This window comes from Alosa alosa, chromosome 17 (genome assembly GCF_017589495.1).
Source record: "Alosa alosa isolate M-15738 ecotype Scorff River chromosome 17, AALO_Geno_1.1, whole genome shotgun sequence".
In the NCBI taxonomy this organism is placed as follows: Eukaryota; Metazoa; Chordata; class Actinopteri; order Clupeiformes; family Clupeidae; genus Alosa; species Alosa alosa.
In genome coordinates, this window is record NC_063205.1 from 3,649,769 (window position 1) to 3,667,063 (window position 17,295).

Below are 17,295 nucleotides of genomic sequence, written 5' to 3' on the forward strand. Positions count from 1 at the left end.
AACCTAACTGAATCATAGGTTATTCAATTGGTAGTCCGAGTTCTGTATCATATGTTTATGTTACGTGAAAGCCCAATTGTATGTTTTTCCGGAAGGCCCAGTCGCAATTGTCCCGCAACATTTTATTGTTTTTCCGTGCGGTCCAGTAGCGTTAAAGTAGCAACGTTGAGCTCCCCCAGGAGCTTCCAATTCTGCGAAGGACGAGGTAGCACACAGTCTATGAGCATGGGGGCGACATATTCCTATTTTGCCCAGGGCGCAGGATTGCCTTCCGTCGGCCCTGTGTTAGCACACACTTTACTCTATTCTTTGGTGCTGGCTCTGTTCTATGTTCTGTTCTGTTTGGTTTGGTTCTGTTCTCTGTTTTATAGAAATCTATTCAGTTTGAACTAGGCTACTAGAGGAAGAGGCAGCAATAGGCTAATTTACTGTATTTATTATTATTATTAATATTTTATGTATAGTGCATATTTAGATCAATAGCCTAAATAGTATAGGCTACCTTGTGTAGCCTACGTATGTTTATTTGGTAGGCTATTATTAGTATACCTTTACCTATACCTAAATTTCAATTAATCCAAATATAGGATGCATTGTAACAGTATCTGTGTTTATGCTTTATAAAAGTCCATTAAATCAAAGGAGTGTGTATGTGTGCATGCGCGTTCATGTTTGTGTGGTGTGGGCATGTGTGTTGGGGGGTTGAACCGAGGACAATCTCTCCAGAAAGAAGTGAGGTAGGCCTACAGTCTATGTTCAGATCTTCTCATGTTAATTCTGTTGGAGCGGAGGGAGAGCCAGACGTTAAAGCTCCGTTGACATTAGGCTACTTGCCAAACACGGGACGGGTCGATATCATGTGGATTTGCAAAGCTTTGTGGTACATTGTAGTTGCGGTTACATTAGGTAAGCAGCTTACATGTCTTGTAATTTTAGTTTGTGGTTAAAAACAAACAAGGGCGTGTTTTTATTCCAGAATAGGCTACACATTTTCTATTTCTAGTTGTTTGTGCCAGCTGTTTTGGGAGGTATCTATGCTGAAATGAGGATACACTGGTTTTCAGTATAAGCATGACTGAAAGCAAAATTCTAATTTAGCCTACACTTGCTGGATTCATTTTATTTGCGAAGCTATTGAGGCGCTAAAATGCACCTGGCTCTTTTTGAAAGCTTTCATCCTTAGAAGATCTATCACCCAAGCGATCCTTCTGCTCTTTAGCCCAGGCTACTCTAAAATTATTCACTGGGAAATAGCAATTCTGTTGACAAAAACATTTTTCTAACAAATAACATTGGAAACGAAATGTGTCACTTACTGCTATCGTTATAACTATATATATAACTATAATGCGCATATCAATGGCGAAGGAAGAATTTCCCAGCTAACACACAAGGACGTTGCCAGAAAGTTGTCATTTGGTCCCTTCTGGCCACGTCCTTGTGTCGCAGCAACGTTGTACAGAGAATGTTGTCATTTGGTACAGTGGCAGTGACATAGTAAGCTGGTCGCCTGATAAGTTGGTACCGTGGATAACGTTACCACAATGTCGTGCCATGATCATTCGCAAAATGTTGCTGCCATGCATAAAGTTGCCACAACGTCGCGACCTGGTCGACTGATAATGTAGCCAGCTGGTACTTAGGATAACGTTATCACAACGTCTTCATTTGGTGCCATGCGTAAAAGTTGCCACAATATCGCGACCTGGTCACCTGATAAAAAAAAAAGTTAGACTTGTGAGAAGTAAAGTCTCAATTTAGCATATTTTTTTTATTTAGTGGCAGAAACGGGTATCCATTGAGAACACCACCTCAGTTTCAAACCTATATGTTGTGTCTGCTGCTGTGTGAGTTTTCCCAGAATTCTGAGAGTGTTTGCCATGTGACTGAATAATGTGTAGTGTTGGTTATTTTAGTCGTATTTGCGTTTATCATGTGTGTGTTTGTTACTGTGTATAGTATGCCTTTGGTTGTGCCCCATGTGTTGATTGTTGATGTGTGTGATTACCCTTATTGTGTGTTGTGTGTGTGGGTGAGCCATCTCGTTTTGCCCCATAACTTTGGCCCAATCCAAAAGTCTGGACCCACAGACTCACGGACAGTTCAAAGTCTAAGGCAGAGACCATAGATAATCCGAAAATTACAAAGGTGACAAGACCAGCTTGTAAAACAAGAATTTGAAAAAATGTGGAATCAGGCAGTTGTCTCCTGTGCCTTGGCCATGTGAAAAGCAACAATCTTTGAATGAAAATTCCCAAACTGGCAAGTATCAGCAACATCTTTGTTATTAAACGTCACCAAGGTAACATGTGATCTCGTGAAGTGCTGTCCCAATCCCATGTATGCCTATCTGAGCCCATGTTCCTCACACACTCACTCACTTTAGGGGCAGCCGTGGCCCACTGGTTAGCACTCTGGACTTGTAACCGGAGGGTTGCCGGTTCGAGCCCCGACCAGTGGGCCGCGGCTGAAGTGCCCTGGAGCAAGGCACCTAACCCCTCACTGCTCCCCGAGCGCCGCCGTTGTAGCAGGCAACTCACTGCGCCGGGATTAGTGTGTGCTTCACCTCACTGTGTGCTGTTTGTGTTTCACTAATTCACCAATTGGGTTAAATGCAGAGACCAAATTTCCCTCACGGGATCAAAAAAGTATATACTTATTCCACTGCTTGGTTGAATTTCCCATTGTCCTATGTAATTTAGAACGACCATGAACCGTATGTTATCTGCACACCTATGAAGTAGATCCATTTTTTTGGCCGTATCACACTTGTATATTAATTCGCCGAACTCGTTGTGAAGTTTAAATGAACTGTCACGTTGCATCCGAGCTGTAAAATGCAGACGTTCAGAACATTGCAACATTGTAGCATATGACTTTTAGCTAGATGGATGACAGCAGGCTAAGTAAAAGCGATGTTTCAAAGCTAAAGTTCATCAGAATCTTGGGATACGCCCGCTTGACAACGGGAGAGATCTAACGGGAGAGATAGAACTAACGACTGGCCTTTGGCTAGGTTTGTCCTGTGAGTTGAGAAATTAGTTGATATGTGTCGGAAGAAATTAGTTCTACAAACAAGACAGTTTTAGCGATTAAAAGCGTTTAAAGTGTAACAGGAAATTAACACAGCATAAGTGGCAACAGTGGAATAAAGCGGGATAATGGACTCCACGGTGGTCTGTTCACAGAAATTAATGCACTCACGAGGTTTAAGCGGCCCTCCGCCGGCGGGGTCCGTTTACAACCTCGACCGTGCATTAACTTCTGTGAACAGACCATGATGTCGTCCATTATCCCTTACTTATACTTATACCAAAGATGGTTGATTACGAAGAATACTTCATGAGAAGCCATTTCCTGTCCCTGGAAATTTATGCAAATAGGGTAGCAGTACGCCCCGCACATTTATGCAGTGATCGGGCTCTCTTTTTTAACATTGAGGTCTATGGCAGAATCAAGAATTTCCCAGAATTTGTCAAAGCCTTATTTTTTCTGAGCAATGGATGCACATTTCATGATCTCCAAACCCTACCCCTATTTCAGTAGAATGTCGTGATAGTATGACCCTCCAGTGGGGAGAAAATCAACATTAATGAAGGTGTACACCAAGTTTATTTTGTACTCGGCTTGTCTGGCGATGGAACCGGCGTTCAAGCGTATGTCATAGGCCCTCGTCAGTGACACGCCCCTGTGCAGGCGGGGAACTGAACCAGAGCCCGTCTCTGACTGAACTCCACTTTGCCCTCATAGACATGAACTAGGACGACCCATTTTGCTACGCATTCATTATCTTTGCTTATACTTATACTTAGCACCTGAGATCAATTATGTCTGTGAGTCTTTAGTCCTTAGTCCTCAGGGCTCACTTTTGGGATTGGGCCATTGTATGCACGTGGGCCATGACTGCTAGTCCAGCAGATGATCACACGAATTAAAACAAGTTGCTGTAATAGACCTACCATTGCCTTGCTAACCCTATGCAAGCTAACGTCAGCATGGATATCACAATGTACCCAGCTGTATGTACTTTAAATGTAGGCACACTTTAATTTCCTTATTTTGCACTCTGGCGCATGGCGTAAAACTCGTTTTTCACCCGGCGCAAAGTTTATTTTCTTATTTTGCACTTCTATTTTTTAAACAATCCGCCCAGGGGTGTGGTAATTAACAACATATGGAGTGGCCTAGCGCATTGTTTAAAAATCGCTATCGTACACTACCTAAAACGCATTACGCCACTGACCAAGAGAAACCTGGTCAGAAGTCTATGGTGAGTTGTTTATATGTAAGGGATAATGTATAGAACGCCGGTCATTATTGGGAAAATAAGTCCTGACAGGGCGAACCGAACGCGCAGCGGAGGGGTCTTGTTCCGCCCTGAAGGGACTTATTTTCCCAATACTGACCGGCATTCTATACAGTATCCCGCTTATTACACGGCTTGACAGCGGTCTGTTATACTTAGCAACGGTCTGTTATTGAGAATTAGCAGACCACCGAACGTTGGGAAGACCCATTCAAGTGAATGGAGCATTCTGCAGCACTCTCAAGAGCTGTGTAATAAGTTATTTTAATCATTGATATAAATTACAATAGTCAGAGAAATAAAATCAATTTTATGAAAAGGAGAAAGCCACGGACCTTGTCTCAGACATACACGCAATAACCAGTGCTACGAGACTAATGTATACAGAGCAAGACGTTATCCGTAGCACTATTGAGAACTTGCCGTTGCTCTGCTGTGCACATGAAGAATTGTGCCAGTAGCATTGCCCAGTTCAAATCCAGCTTCGGCTGCGATGGTGGCCTGTATTTGTAACTGTTTGTTTTCTGTTCTTTGTGCTTTTTACTGATATCTTTCATATTAAGAGTGCATTGTCAACAGTCTAGAGATGCACCGATATGGAATTTTAGGGCCGATAACGATAACCGATATTTATTGGTTTGTTGTGGCCGATACCGATACGATAACCGATAATATTACTCTTGAAAAAAAATTGTCAAAAGTGATTTGGGGAAAGCATTTAATAAGCATAATTTTATTGCAGTAATTTTACCTACCACCAAATGATGGACAGAACTCATAATAGTCCTCAATAGTACAGCAGTCAACATAACAGTAGCCTAGCCCTACAGTATGTGTGGCTCCTTTAAGTGAACCTGACGTCAGTGAATTGCGAGTGAGTGGCTAGAGAGTATGAATCGTTTTAATTTAGGACTAAACACTCATAAACGGCTCAGCTGGGAATAAGCTACAGTATAGCGACCAAATCAGAGTTTGTGAGGGAAACTTAGGTTTAGTTTCAACTGCGGGTAACTGAATAAAGCTGCAACTCCTCAGACTGTATCTTATGTCCGTCTACTCTGTTGCGCACAACCTGCTGCAGCAGAAATGAAAGGGTTAGCCCGAAGGTTTAATAACTTATTATGATGACCTGTCTGAAACTGAAGCAGGAATGGTTAGCATATTTCTAGGTAATAATACAAAACCCAAGCTAAAGTAATGCAAATATAATACTAAAACACAACTTAGAACTAGGCCTACTCGTCCCACTAATGAGTTTGTTTATTTGTTTCCCCGACCAGCGCGGTAAAGTGCAAACACATCAGCACAAGACGACTCTAGATAGGGCTGAGCTCCGCTCTGGTAAGGTTAAATGGCGGATCATTCACGAGAGGATTTTGAGATGCACAGATTCCCAAATGAACGCATATCCACTGATTTTGTTAGAGTGGTGAAATACATTCACACCGCTGACATTATATTGAGGAAAAAGTATAGCCAACCAAGCTCAAGTAGCTCAGTGTAGCCAGACGGACCTTACGTAGGCCTAAATTAGGACTTTAAAAAATATCGGCGCAAATTATCGGCCAGAATTCTGTTATCGGACCGATAATGATATTTTCATTTTTTCACTTATCGGCCAATAATATATCGGCCTCCGATATATCGTGCATCCCTACAACAGTCATATTGGCAGGTGTACAATGCACCATCCTTCATCCATGAATGCGCACCAGTGCACGTCCATGCAAAACATTACAAATTACATGATTACAATGGGAAATATAATTAGAATAAAGATATTACGAAATACATCTCACGATGAGTAGTTATTCACCATCATTTGCAAATTGGTAATTATGGTTAAAAGTGATTAGATAGAAAAAAAAATACTAAAATACTAAATACTAAAAATACAAAAAAAAAACTAAATAAAATATCCACATAGTGTGCTTAAGGATGATCAGGCATGAGGCTCTTGCAGTGATAGGGCAGGGACTGAGCCTAGTTCCGTATGCATGGTAAGGTGCTCTATGAGAGTGAGTGTCATGGTGATGGTGCAAAAAAGTAAGTTCAACAGTGCAAAAATAAAGTCTAGAGACCAGCATAAAATAAATATGGACATATAAGAGAATAATGTAGAAAAGTAATATAAAAACTATATCAGTGCAAGAATAGGTTGAAGTAATAGGGTTGCAGCCATTGGTCAAGTACTGAATAAAAAGTATTAAGTATTAAGTATTAAGTACGGCCACAATCCAGGCTGTGGGAGGGAGGAAGGGGTTATGCATGTGCTAATATAGCATGTAAACAGCGTAGCAGTAAAGCAGTAGGCTAGTGGACAGTACGTACGAGGCGAGAGACACATATGGAGCACAGCTGAAGATGCAATGTCACGAGATATAAGCAACTCCTCTGCAGGATAAACATTGTTTTATTCGCTTTTGAACAATATTAGGCTAAGTGTTGCTTTTTTCAGCCTATGTTTTCGATGGTAACCCATTGTCAGTCAATAGTGAAAATAGCTTTGTATAACTGTTTTGTCTTTGACTGACACATCAGTGAAGTTAGTTTGACTTTGCCAATGAGTTCAAATAATAGACGAGTGCAAATGTGTGAAGGCTATACTAGGTTTTAGTAAAGCATGGTTTAGTGGAATGACTGTTCCATACGGTCTCGCAAGCAAACTCCTTCAAATGTGCCTCTGACTGTCAAAATACCGACGCATTCTTTGACGTCGCACTTCGTGCTGTTAAAGGGAATGACAGATTCTCATTCTCATTGGTTTAAATGATGTTACGCCCCAGACACACCCATGACTGATTAAGAAACCTAGGAACACCTTGTTGCGCCATCTGCCCGACGTTTGATAACGAAAACACTCCCACTCGAAAAACACTCCCACTCCCAATGGACATCCTACTAAATTTGAATAAGCTTTTGACTAGTGACCATGCGCTTTAGACTGTCAATAATAGGGCCCTAAATGTTTAAAAGTCATGATTCATATGCGCCCAATAGGAACAAAAACAAGAACTTCAAAGCACAATAAGTGACGTCCAGAGGACACTGTAGCAACATAATCGACATTGCCAGAAAGTCCCATGCACGTAACTTTAGGTTACAGGAATGGAAAAGAAAGACGTATAGCCACCTGTCACCACTCCAGGCAATTCACAAATCCAATTATGTGCTCACAACATCCTCTACACATAACTGTAGGTCACAGTTTTAAAAGGCTATAAACGACTGGGGAGATATTTTTGTTACTTTATGGCATGAGAAAAATTACAATTTTATGTCATCGGGTTTATAGACACAATTTAAAGACACAAAGACTTGATTGATAAACATTGACTTGATTGACGGGGTCGGTCTTATGATTTTGAAAGTAACATCATTTGTAACGTTAGATCTTATGCTTGCAACTTTGCTTAGCAGCAACCAATTTGTAATTTTAAAGGAGAATTCCGGTGTGATATTGACCTAAAGTGTGTTGAAACATGATACCGTGTGTGAACAGATGTCTCATAGCTCATCTCGGCTTGTCCCCTGCACTCAGAAATCTGGCGCTAGTTAGCCGACGCTACCAACAGTTTTTCGATGGGGGTGCCTGGGGCATCGGTCTAGCTATGCAAATGAATCACTGTTTTACATCATTTACGAGGCTCAAAGTAGCTCCATACTTCATTGGTAGACTTCCGAGGGCCTTGACATTTAAAACGAGACATTGAGAACTTTGAAAAAGCACTGGTAGTTTATTTACAAGACGATTTATAGTGCATTACCGCTACCTGCTGGACTGAGGTGTGATGGCAAGTGTACCCAGTAGCCTCATTTTGGCTTACAATGGCCGCCGGATGAATGAGGTGAATAGAAGTCTGAATATGAAATAAATGTAGAGTCAAAACCCAAAATGTAGTAGGCTTCTGCTACTCTACATGGTCAGGCGACTTACAGTGTTCTGGCAATCAGTGTTTGTTAAAGCAAACCAAAAACTGCATAATGTCAGGGTCAGAAAATGTGTGGTCTGGGATGAGCCTGATTATTTTATGTATTTAAATTGCAGGGATTTACTGGATTTACTGTTGAAATTTGAATTAAATATTTGTCCAACCCATGGCTTAGCCTACTGTCTATCAACAATTTCAGTGTTTTCCAGTTGCTTGGGTGAGATATGCTTGAGACTTGAAATTCAAGTGGTTTTGCTGGAAAACCACATATTAATTCAGATTTTTTGCTACCAGGACGCAACCATCTTTGATTATGGTATATGATGACGTCACCGTTATGGTTCAACTTCTGTGGATATGACGCTAACATTGATGTACCACGATGTAAGAAAATGTCAAAACAACCGATGCATATAATGGAATAAAGAAATACAAATTTTATTTGCCAGATGCCTTCATGAAGGCAGAATTAATCGTTGATAAGGCAGTGTTTTACCCCTCCATACAGTATCCCTATGGGCCGACGAACGCAAAGTTCATCCACATTTACAGCCATTCCTCTGTTGCATTGCACACAGATATCACATGCATGTCAGGTAAAACTAGACAGCCTCGGCTTTCGAATGGGGCTAATGGCTAGTTGCTGGGATAAACAGTTTGCGAGAAAATTAACTTTGAAAGTACATTAAATGTATGCATTTTATTTACATTCTGCATCCAGCTCTGCATCCATCTCCACACTCTTTTTTCTTGGTGCAAATGTATTAGACTATAGTGATCATAAGTTGGGACATTGAAACCCCTGCTTTTCTTTCTTAACAGTGATTTTTAAATAATGAGTCTTAACAGTACCCTGGAAATCCAGAGTTCTCGCGAGAGCACAATGGAATTGTCTCTGCGAGACACTCTGGCAATGAGCAATGATGCATGTTACTTTTACCCCAACATTCTGGGGAACCAGCTAACTGATGAAGACAGCGCTGCAACGTTGGAGGACAGTACACACTGGTCATGGTGTTGGAGGACAGTACACATTGGTCATGGTGTTATCCAATTCGTGCAGTGAGATTTTTAAATGCATGCTTGTTGTCGAGTTGGGCCATTAATTGTTCTTGGCCAGACCCTTATTCTTTCTAGATTAACATTTTGGTCTGAAGTTTGTGAAATATGAAAAATAAGTTTGGGTATCAGCCTTGTTCTGTATTAAATAAAGCTCTTTCATGTCTGTGAAATGAGGATGTGTAAAAATTGGATTGCCATTTAGTGAGCAGATTTGACTCCTGCAAATGGCTCTATGCTTCTGTCTGTGAAAGAGAAAAATTATTGCCATTTATTTGACTCCCAATCTTTTCCTTTCTTTATGGCATTTTAGAGGGCAAAGAGCAGATCCTGCAGAGGTTTCAAAAGATTGAAGACACCAGACTGTTCTGTCCAGACTGCTTTCGGCCCATTAGGGTAAAATATAACCTCTCAGTTGAGAATTGTGCTCAGAAGTGCAGCAGGAGCAAGAAGACTTTCACTTGCAGGTAAACATGAAGTTAAACTAATATTGAAGTCTATGGAATCAATAAAGTTTGTATGTGTTCAAAAATACACCACTAACTGTCCAAGCATCTTGATACAGCACATCCTTTGTCATTATAATGGTCCCTGAACAACATTTCAAGATTATCAAATATTAAAGTGTAAAGTGTAAACCTACAAGAAACTCAACTGTTCAGGAGTTGCCCTGGGTGTAATTGTTATGCTCTGCTCTGCTTGTTAAGTTCTGCTCTGTTTGCTCCTATAGGGCATTTTACTATGATCATCACAATAAGAAGTGCCATCTACTTCCTTTTGATCACTACAGTCCAGGCACCCAGAGGGAACAGAAGTCTCATCACGACCTTTATGAGAAGAAAAGTAGTTTTTCAACTCCCAACATTTCTGATGTTGCAATACAGAAACAATGACTACTATTCAGTAGAGTAATACTTGTCGACAACTTGTATTTCACCATGTCTGGCAGCATTGAGTCCACACATTCACAACTGCTTTTTCACTGTCTGGTTAAACAGAGATAGAGCTTTATGTCACTGTTTTTATATGTCCACAGCTACCTCCCTGATATGTTTATGGTATCAACAATTAACAACAGTAGTCAACATTAGAATATCAATAAAAATATCAATAGATCATAAAACAAGCAAAGTATTAAACATATAATAATAATAATAATAATAATAATGATAATAACAATAACAATTACCAAGGCTGTTGAATGGTAGAATGCAGAATGGACAAAACTAGGTCATTCCACCACAACAACAAACAAAGGGGCAGGTGTGGGCTATTTATGTATTGTATGTACTGTACGTTATTATAAATTAGATGAAAACTTTGAAACTTTTGGCAGTTATCCTACAGCTAATACCCCATTACCATGGCACTTTTAACAGAACCATAGTGAAAATTATGCTATAGGGGAGACTACGGACAGTTGTAAGTCGTGTCATTTTTCAGGTCCTGTCTAGCATACTGTGAATATTGTCAAAGACACTATGCGATTTCAGATATACACAGGAGATGTGTTGAATTTCTTGTGGTGTAGGTAGGGATATCTCACAGTGGCCAATCAATTACTAAGCCTACGATGTATTTAACATTACACAACATGAAGCAGGAGACAAGGAAAATGTTGTTGGCTGGAAGCAGACTGCATGTTGCACCCAGGATCCGTAATGGCCCTTCCTCGTGGTACCACATGCACTGAATGCCCAAAGAACCAAAGCATCACCAACAAAGCATCTTTTGCACACAAAAAAGCATCAACAACAGAGCAGCCTTCATGAGCATTTTACTGGAGTTGTCAAGCAGGCACTTTCCTTCATCTGTGCTTTGTTGAATTAGGCCACAACACCTTCAAAAGGCTCAACAGCCGTGTCTAGACCAACCGCCCTCCACACTCATTATGGGTCCTATAAAAACGAATTCTTCGGTCATTCCTCTTCGCTGCTGTGCCCATTGATGATCCGATCAGCATCATAACCAGACTAACCCTTGACACCAACAAATACCAACAATGTGGCCGTTTATGATCTGGGCCCGTATTCACAAAGAATTTTAAAGATAAAAGTAGCTCCTAACTGGCAAATTTAGGAGCAACTCCTAAAAATAATGGGCGTGTCACTCCTAAATTTAGGACTCCTAATTTTTTTCACTAAAAGTAATTCACGAAGCATTTTAGACCTAAAAGTAGCACCTAAGTCTGGGACAGCTTAAAAGAAGTCGAGAGGACTCCTAACTCACTAAGACCTATTCACACTCCGCTTTTTGTGGCATTTCACGTCGCGATGTTTTGCAATCCTATGCGGTTACCGGAGCTTCCAATCGTGAGGAAACAATTTTGCAGGCATAACTAACTGATGCAATAACGTCACTAACAACAACCAAAACTAGGCTACTCATTGTCAACATGTAAATTAAATGTAACATTTCATTGTGAATCAAATTAAAATGTTCTCCTCTTTGCAAACGTAGGCATAGGCATAGGCTATGGTGACAGATTAATTTAAAAATGTTACTGCATCAATCCGTATGTTTCATTAGGCTACTAGGCTATTTGTTTTGCCATACTCTTGATTCATTTAGGCTAGGCCTTTTTATTCAGTTATTCATCATCTTCCGTCCTTGTGTAGCGCACACATTCTCAGACCTGTCACCTGTCACTCATCAGCCAATCCAGGTGGTCACTTCAGTCAAGCTCGTGCATGAGTAATGACGGCATCCATAGCAACGAAGACTCACTCTTAGTTTAGGAGTTGTCACTTTCCTTACTAAGAGTAGGTCTAAAAGGCTTTGTGAATAACTTTTAAGAGAAAACTCCTAGCTAAAATCTTTTAGTGCGATTTAGGAGTAATTCTAGTGGTAAGATAAAAGGCTTTGTGAATATGGCCCCTGATCAGCAACATAACTACACAAACTACAAGCCCTTGATGCAGCCACCAACAAATTCTTCAGTCAAACCTCTTTGTTGCCATTTATGATCCGATCAGTAACACAACCAGCCAAAATGTCAGCCCTTGATGCAGGCACCAACAATTACCAGACTCAATTCAGGTCTAAATTGAGTTCATTTCGAGTTCTCAAACCAAAATTCTACAGAATTGTTGTGACTGACTTTGCGTCAAAGCCTCTAACACCGATCTCCACTAGTCTTATCTGTTTCCCAGTCACTTCCCCTACTCACTTACTTAGGCTACTTTAGTTATGCATACCTACTGTATTCCTCAATTTAATGCGGTTAGCATCCATGGCCCACAGCTCTCTCCAGCTGATCTTCCTCTTCTCAACACCACGCCAGTTATTTCCATTGTCTATCTCTTTCATTTGAGACATCACTGTTGAACCTCTAGCTTTTTAAATGATATCACAAAACTACATTCAAAGTGTCATCAATGTTTTCCACACCTGTCAGAAGTTATAGATTGAAGCTAGTTTCTAAGATGCAAAACTATTTACTTTTTCACAAGATTTTGACTGTGCAATTGATGAGCAACACATTGTTATGATCACTGATGTAGATGGTGGTATAATTTTCAGCTGCTTCTTATGTGTTATATATATTTTTATTGTCTTGTCAAATATAACACGCGTTGCATTTGGTTGCAACTAGCAAGGTTGGCTTGCAGTAGGCTAGCAACATTGAATTAGTCATGTAAAGAGACCGATTTTGAGCAATAGAAAAAAAAAAAACATGTCATAACTGTCCCCAGTCTCCCCTAAGTGGGTTCATATCAGACTCCCAAGAGACCCTGTTTACATTCAAGACAACAATAGCACATGTGGTCTCTTTCTGTTCTTCACACAGGGGGCAGAGGTACACTACAGAGGTACCTGAAGACTGAGGCATCTTTGCTTTTGTGCATAGATTGTGTTCCCTGTCCAAGGGTCCAGAAAAATATCTCTCTAGAGGAATGTGCACAAAAGTGCAGCAAGGCCAAGATGAAGAATGATTTCACCTGCAGGTATGGGAAAAGCGAAGCATATAACATAGACACTCTGCTGTGAATTGCATAGTCAGTTTGTTCTCATTTTTCTTTGGACTTCTTGAAGGGCATTTTACTTTGACCACCAAACCAGGAAATGTCACTTGCTTGCCTTTGACCACCACAACCAAGTGGTTAGGCTTGAAAACAAAGAAAACCATGACCTTTATGAAAAGAAAGGTAAAATGTAAAATGTATCATGATCTTGCATCTTGATCCGTTTGTATCTTCATCTTATGTAAGGGTGGGAGGACATGAAATAGTCTAGACATAACACATGTATTTGGTATACAGCATAAATGGGACTGAAGTATTCTGCACAGTTTCCTATGTGCCATTGTAAACCTATTGGCCATTAGGGCAACATGTAACACAAAATAAGGCAATGGACCATACTTCAGATTATAACGTTTTTTACTATAAGAAAAGCTATAAAGCTTTTTTACTGAAGTACAAACCAGTCACTGTGTGTACAATTTCTTTCTTGAGAATATGTGAGAGAGTGCATCATTGGCAATGGAGAGAACTACCGGGGCAGAAAATCTATCACAAAATCTGGGATCCGGTGTCAGCCCTGGGCGGCCTCTATTCCTCACGAACACAAGTAATATCTCTCAATCTTTCTGTCTCCATGGCCTTATTTCCTCTTTTCCATACTCCTTTATTTTTTAATCTGAGTTAGTTTGGTAGACTTTTCAAATATTGTTTCACTAGTTTAAAACAAATGTTCAGCTTATCATAAATAATGGTTCTGTAACCTTTTCTCTAAATGTACAATGTCAACACACTATTTTGACATATAAGGGTATGGTATTGTAGAAAGAAAATCATCAACATTTGAGAGATTTATTGACTGGAGTCATGTTCTGTTTGCTATCCAGCTGAACTCATAATACTACAGACACATGGAAATACATGTCCATAGCACATAGAAAGTATTGCCAATCTCAGTCTCAGAGGGACACCTAAACTCCCTTATCTCCATCTCTAGTGTATGTGTTGGTGCCAGAACAACATCAATCAAATTCTTGCCTGTACCCAGAGGAGACTGCAATTCTTGAACAGTCTTTATTTCACAAGATATCCATCCTCAAATTCAGCTTAAATTAACTTTATTAACATGATGATGTGAAGGATGAATAGCTTGTTTTTATGTAATGACTGGCTTTTGGCAGCACTCCACAAAATCAAAATGTACATGTTTTCAAATATTTTTGACTCCTGGATTTAATTTGAGATTTCCTGAGCTTAAACCAAGAACTCCACGACAAACTGGTCTGTTGAATGAGAAATATATGTGAAACATTTGGTCGGCCACCAATGGGAACTATCTCTGGCAGATATACAGTAGATGGATGGCTGGCTACCATCTGTTAGCACACCACATCACAACACGTTTCATTACTGCCAGAGAAATCTAGCTAGGCTTTATGCTCTTCATAACTTGGTTACAGCTTCCAGAGGCACAGTAAGAAAAAAGACCTTCGTGAAAACTTCTGTCGCAACCCAGAGGGTGAGGCCACAGGTCCGTGGTGCTTCACTAGTGACCCAGCGATCCGCTACCAAGAGTGCGACCTGCCTCAGTGCTCAGAAGGTAAGTGTCTGGTATGTCAGAACCAGCAATGCATCATTGTGATAATAGTTTTGGTCTGGGACTTATTGCAAATTGCAGCCGTTTCTTGTGTGCTGTTACAGGGAAGTCAGCGATCACACACAATTTCATTTTCATTCATATGGCAAAAATCAGAATCACAATTATTTTGGTCAATATGATAGTTATTGCTTATGGAGCCCAGGACGTGACATTGCAAGATATTTTTGAATACCGAGAGAATATGCACACATTTTAATACATTTTGGTCTCATTTTACTAGATTGTGTGCTCAATTTTACTAATTTGTTTGCATGTTTTACTAAATAGTGCGCTCATTTTACTAAAATTAAAATGAGCGCACAATTTAGTAAAATGAGCGCACTATTTAGTAAAACGTGCGCACAATATAGTAAATTGTGCACACAATTTAGTCAAATGTGTTTTTATTGACTAAATTGAGATCACAATTAAAATTAGTGCACTATTTAGTAAAACGTGCACGCGAATGAGCGCACAATTTAGTAAAAGGATTTTCTGGATATACACCAAAAAATATCTTGCATTGACCCCTTCAGGGTTCTGTAATTACTCAATGATTTTGGAAACATTATGCATTTTAAATTAACTTTAAATTAACAGTGAATTAAATTTAATTTGAGATATAATTCATCTGTAAAGAAAAGGGGTGCACTAGATTTTAAAGGAGCACACCAACATGTTGGGAAATTAGCTTATTCACCATCTCTCCCACAGTTACATACCCTTCTACTATATCCTTCATCTGTGTGTGTGTGTGCAGTAACTCAGTCTGACGCACCCATCTTTAGCCTAGCTTAGCATAGCTCATTGAGGTGATTGATACCAACTAGCTTGTATCTCCCAAAAGTGACAAAAGAACTCCCAACATTTTCCTATTTACATGTTGTGACATGTATATCAATGTAAAATGAGACAGAGCGATTTTCTAAGCATATACAGTACATACTTGGGACTGTATTCTCATTCAGGCAAAGCACTGTTATCACTCCGCAAATCACTCGCCTGAATGTGAACATAGTACCAAGTCTGTATACGCTTACAAAATGGCTGTGTTTCTTTTGACCTTGTTATTTGTACACGTTGTAACTATACAAATCACAGTATGTAAACAGGAAAATGTTGGAGTTCTTATGTCACTATTGGGAGGTGTAGGCGATTGGAACAGACCACGTCGAGAAACCTGTGCTAAGCTAGGCTAGCGGTGGATCCATCAGACCAAGTAACCACACACCACACCACACACTGAGACCTTGAATTTCCCCTTGGGGATCAATAAAGTATCTATCTATATATCTATCTACCAGGAGATGCGGATGCATGGAGAGAAGAGTATGTATCAACTAAGCTAACTCGTAGTAGTAGTTTTATCTCCTAATATGGTATGTTTTTATGTGGATTTTACAGTAGAGTGCATGATATGTAAAGGGGAAGGATATCGGGGCCCAATGGATCACACAAGCAGTGGTCGCGAATGCCAGAGATGGGACACTCAGTGGCCACATAAACATGCTTTTCAGCCTAGCAGGTAAGACCACACACACACACACACACACATACACACACACACAGACCACTTCATCTTTTTAAACGTTGCTATGTTACAGAGGTATGACCAGGGATGGATTACTGCACGGGCCTACCGGGCCCAGGCCCAGGGGCCCAAGGGGTCAGGGGGCCCTGAAGCCCAAGCCTTTGCATGGAACCATTGCCTCAATATCAACAAATCAGGATGTAGGCTATGAATCTGATTGAATTTAGTATTGGCCATCCCCAAAATGCACCAGAATACAGGAAATCACATCAAACAAATTCAACATTTTCTGGGGGAGGACCCCCAAACCCCCCCTCCCACATATACAACAATAAGTGGGGGGCCCTTAATACATCTGGGCCCAGGGGCCCGAAAGTTCATAATCCGCCCATGGGTATGACAGTGAAAAGGGATTTCAAAACAAATGTATTAAAACAAGAACAGTGCAATATCTCATTAACATAACATAGCATTGTTTTTGCTAGTCAAGGGGACTGAATACTTTATCAATTCATGATACAAATACACTCATATAGAACTATAATAGATATAATATATATATAATATTTCTATTATTAGTTTCTATTATTAGTAATACTATTTATATTATTAGTTCTATTATATATTATATAATATATAATAGAACTATAATATAATACATACTAGAACTAATTGCCAATCCAAACAATTTCAACCTCTTTTTGCTTTATGTCTTAAGGCACCCTGATAAAGGGCTGACTGATAACAACTGCCGGAATCCAAGTAATGATATGCAGCCCTGGTGTTACACTATGGACCCTGACAAACGCTGGGAATATTGCAACATCAGTGTTTGTGGTAAGACTTAGGGTAGCGTAACATCAGTG

At 40.1% G+C, this 17,295-nt stretch overlaps 1 protein-coding gene across 4 annotated transcripts in view; it reads left to right on the forward strand.

The window, feature by feature from the left end:
- Positions 1–802: 802 nt before the first annotated feature.
- The window catches only part of hgfa (hepatocyte growth factor a), a 28,843-nt gene continuing 12,350 nt past the window's right edge, over positions 803–17,295 (forward strand). For 3 of the 4 annotated variants that reach the window (XM_048268664.1, XM_048268665.1, XM_048268666.1), the window contains exons 1-9: positions 803–906; positions 9,611–9,764; positions 10,028–10,140; positions 13,088–13,244; positions 13,333–13,445; positions 13,755–13,869; positions 14,720–14,859; positions 16,303–16,423; positions 17,148–17,266. In XM_048268664.1, the coding sequence (XP_048124621.1) occupies positions 858–906; positions 9,611–9,764; positions 10,028–10,140; positions 13,088–13,244; positions 13,333–13,445; positions 13,755–13,869; positions 14,720–14,859; positions 16,303–16,423; positions 17,148–17,266 (1,081 nt within the window). In that variant the 5' untranslated portion in view covers positions 803–857. Of the gene's footprint in view, positions 907–8,576; positions 8,623–9,610; positions 9,765–10,027; positions 10,141–13,087; positions 13,245–13,332; positions 13,446–13,754; positions 13,870–14,719; positions 14,860–16,302; positions 16,424–17,147; positions 17,267–17,295 lie in introns of those variants that run through there. The other variant, XM_048268663.1, reaches the window with a different exon arrangement.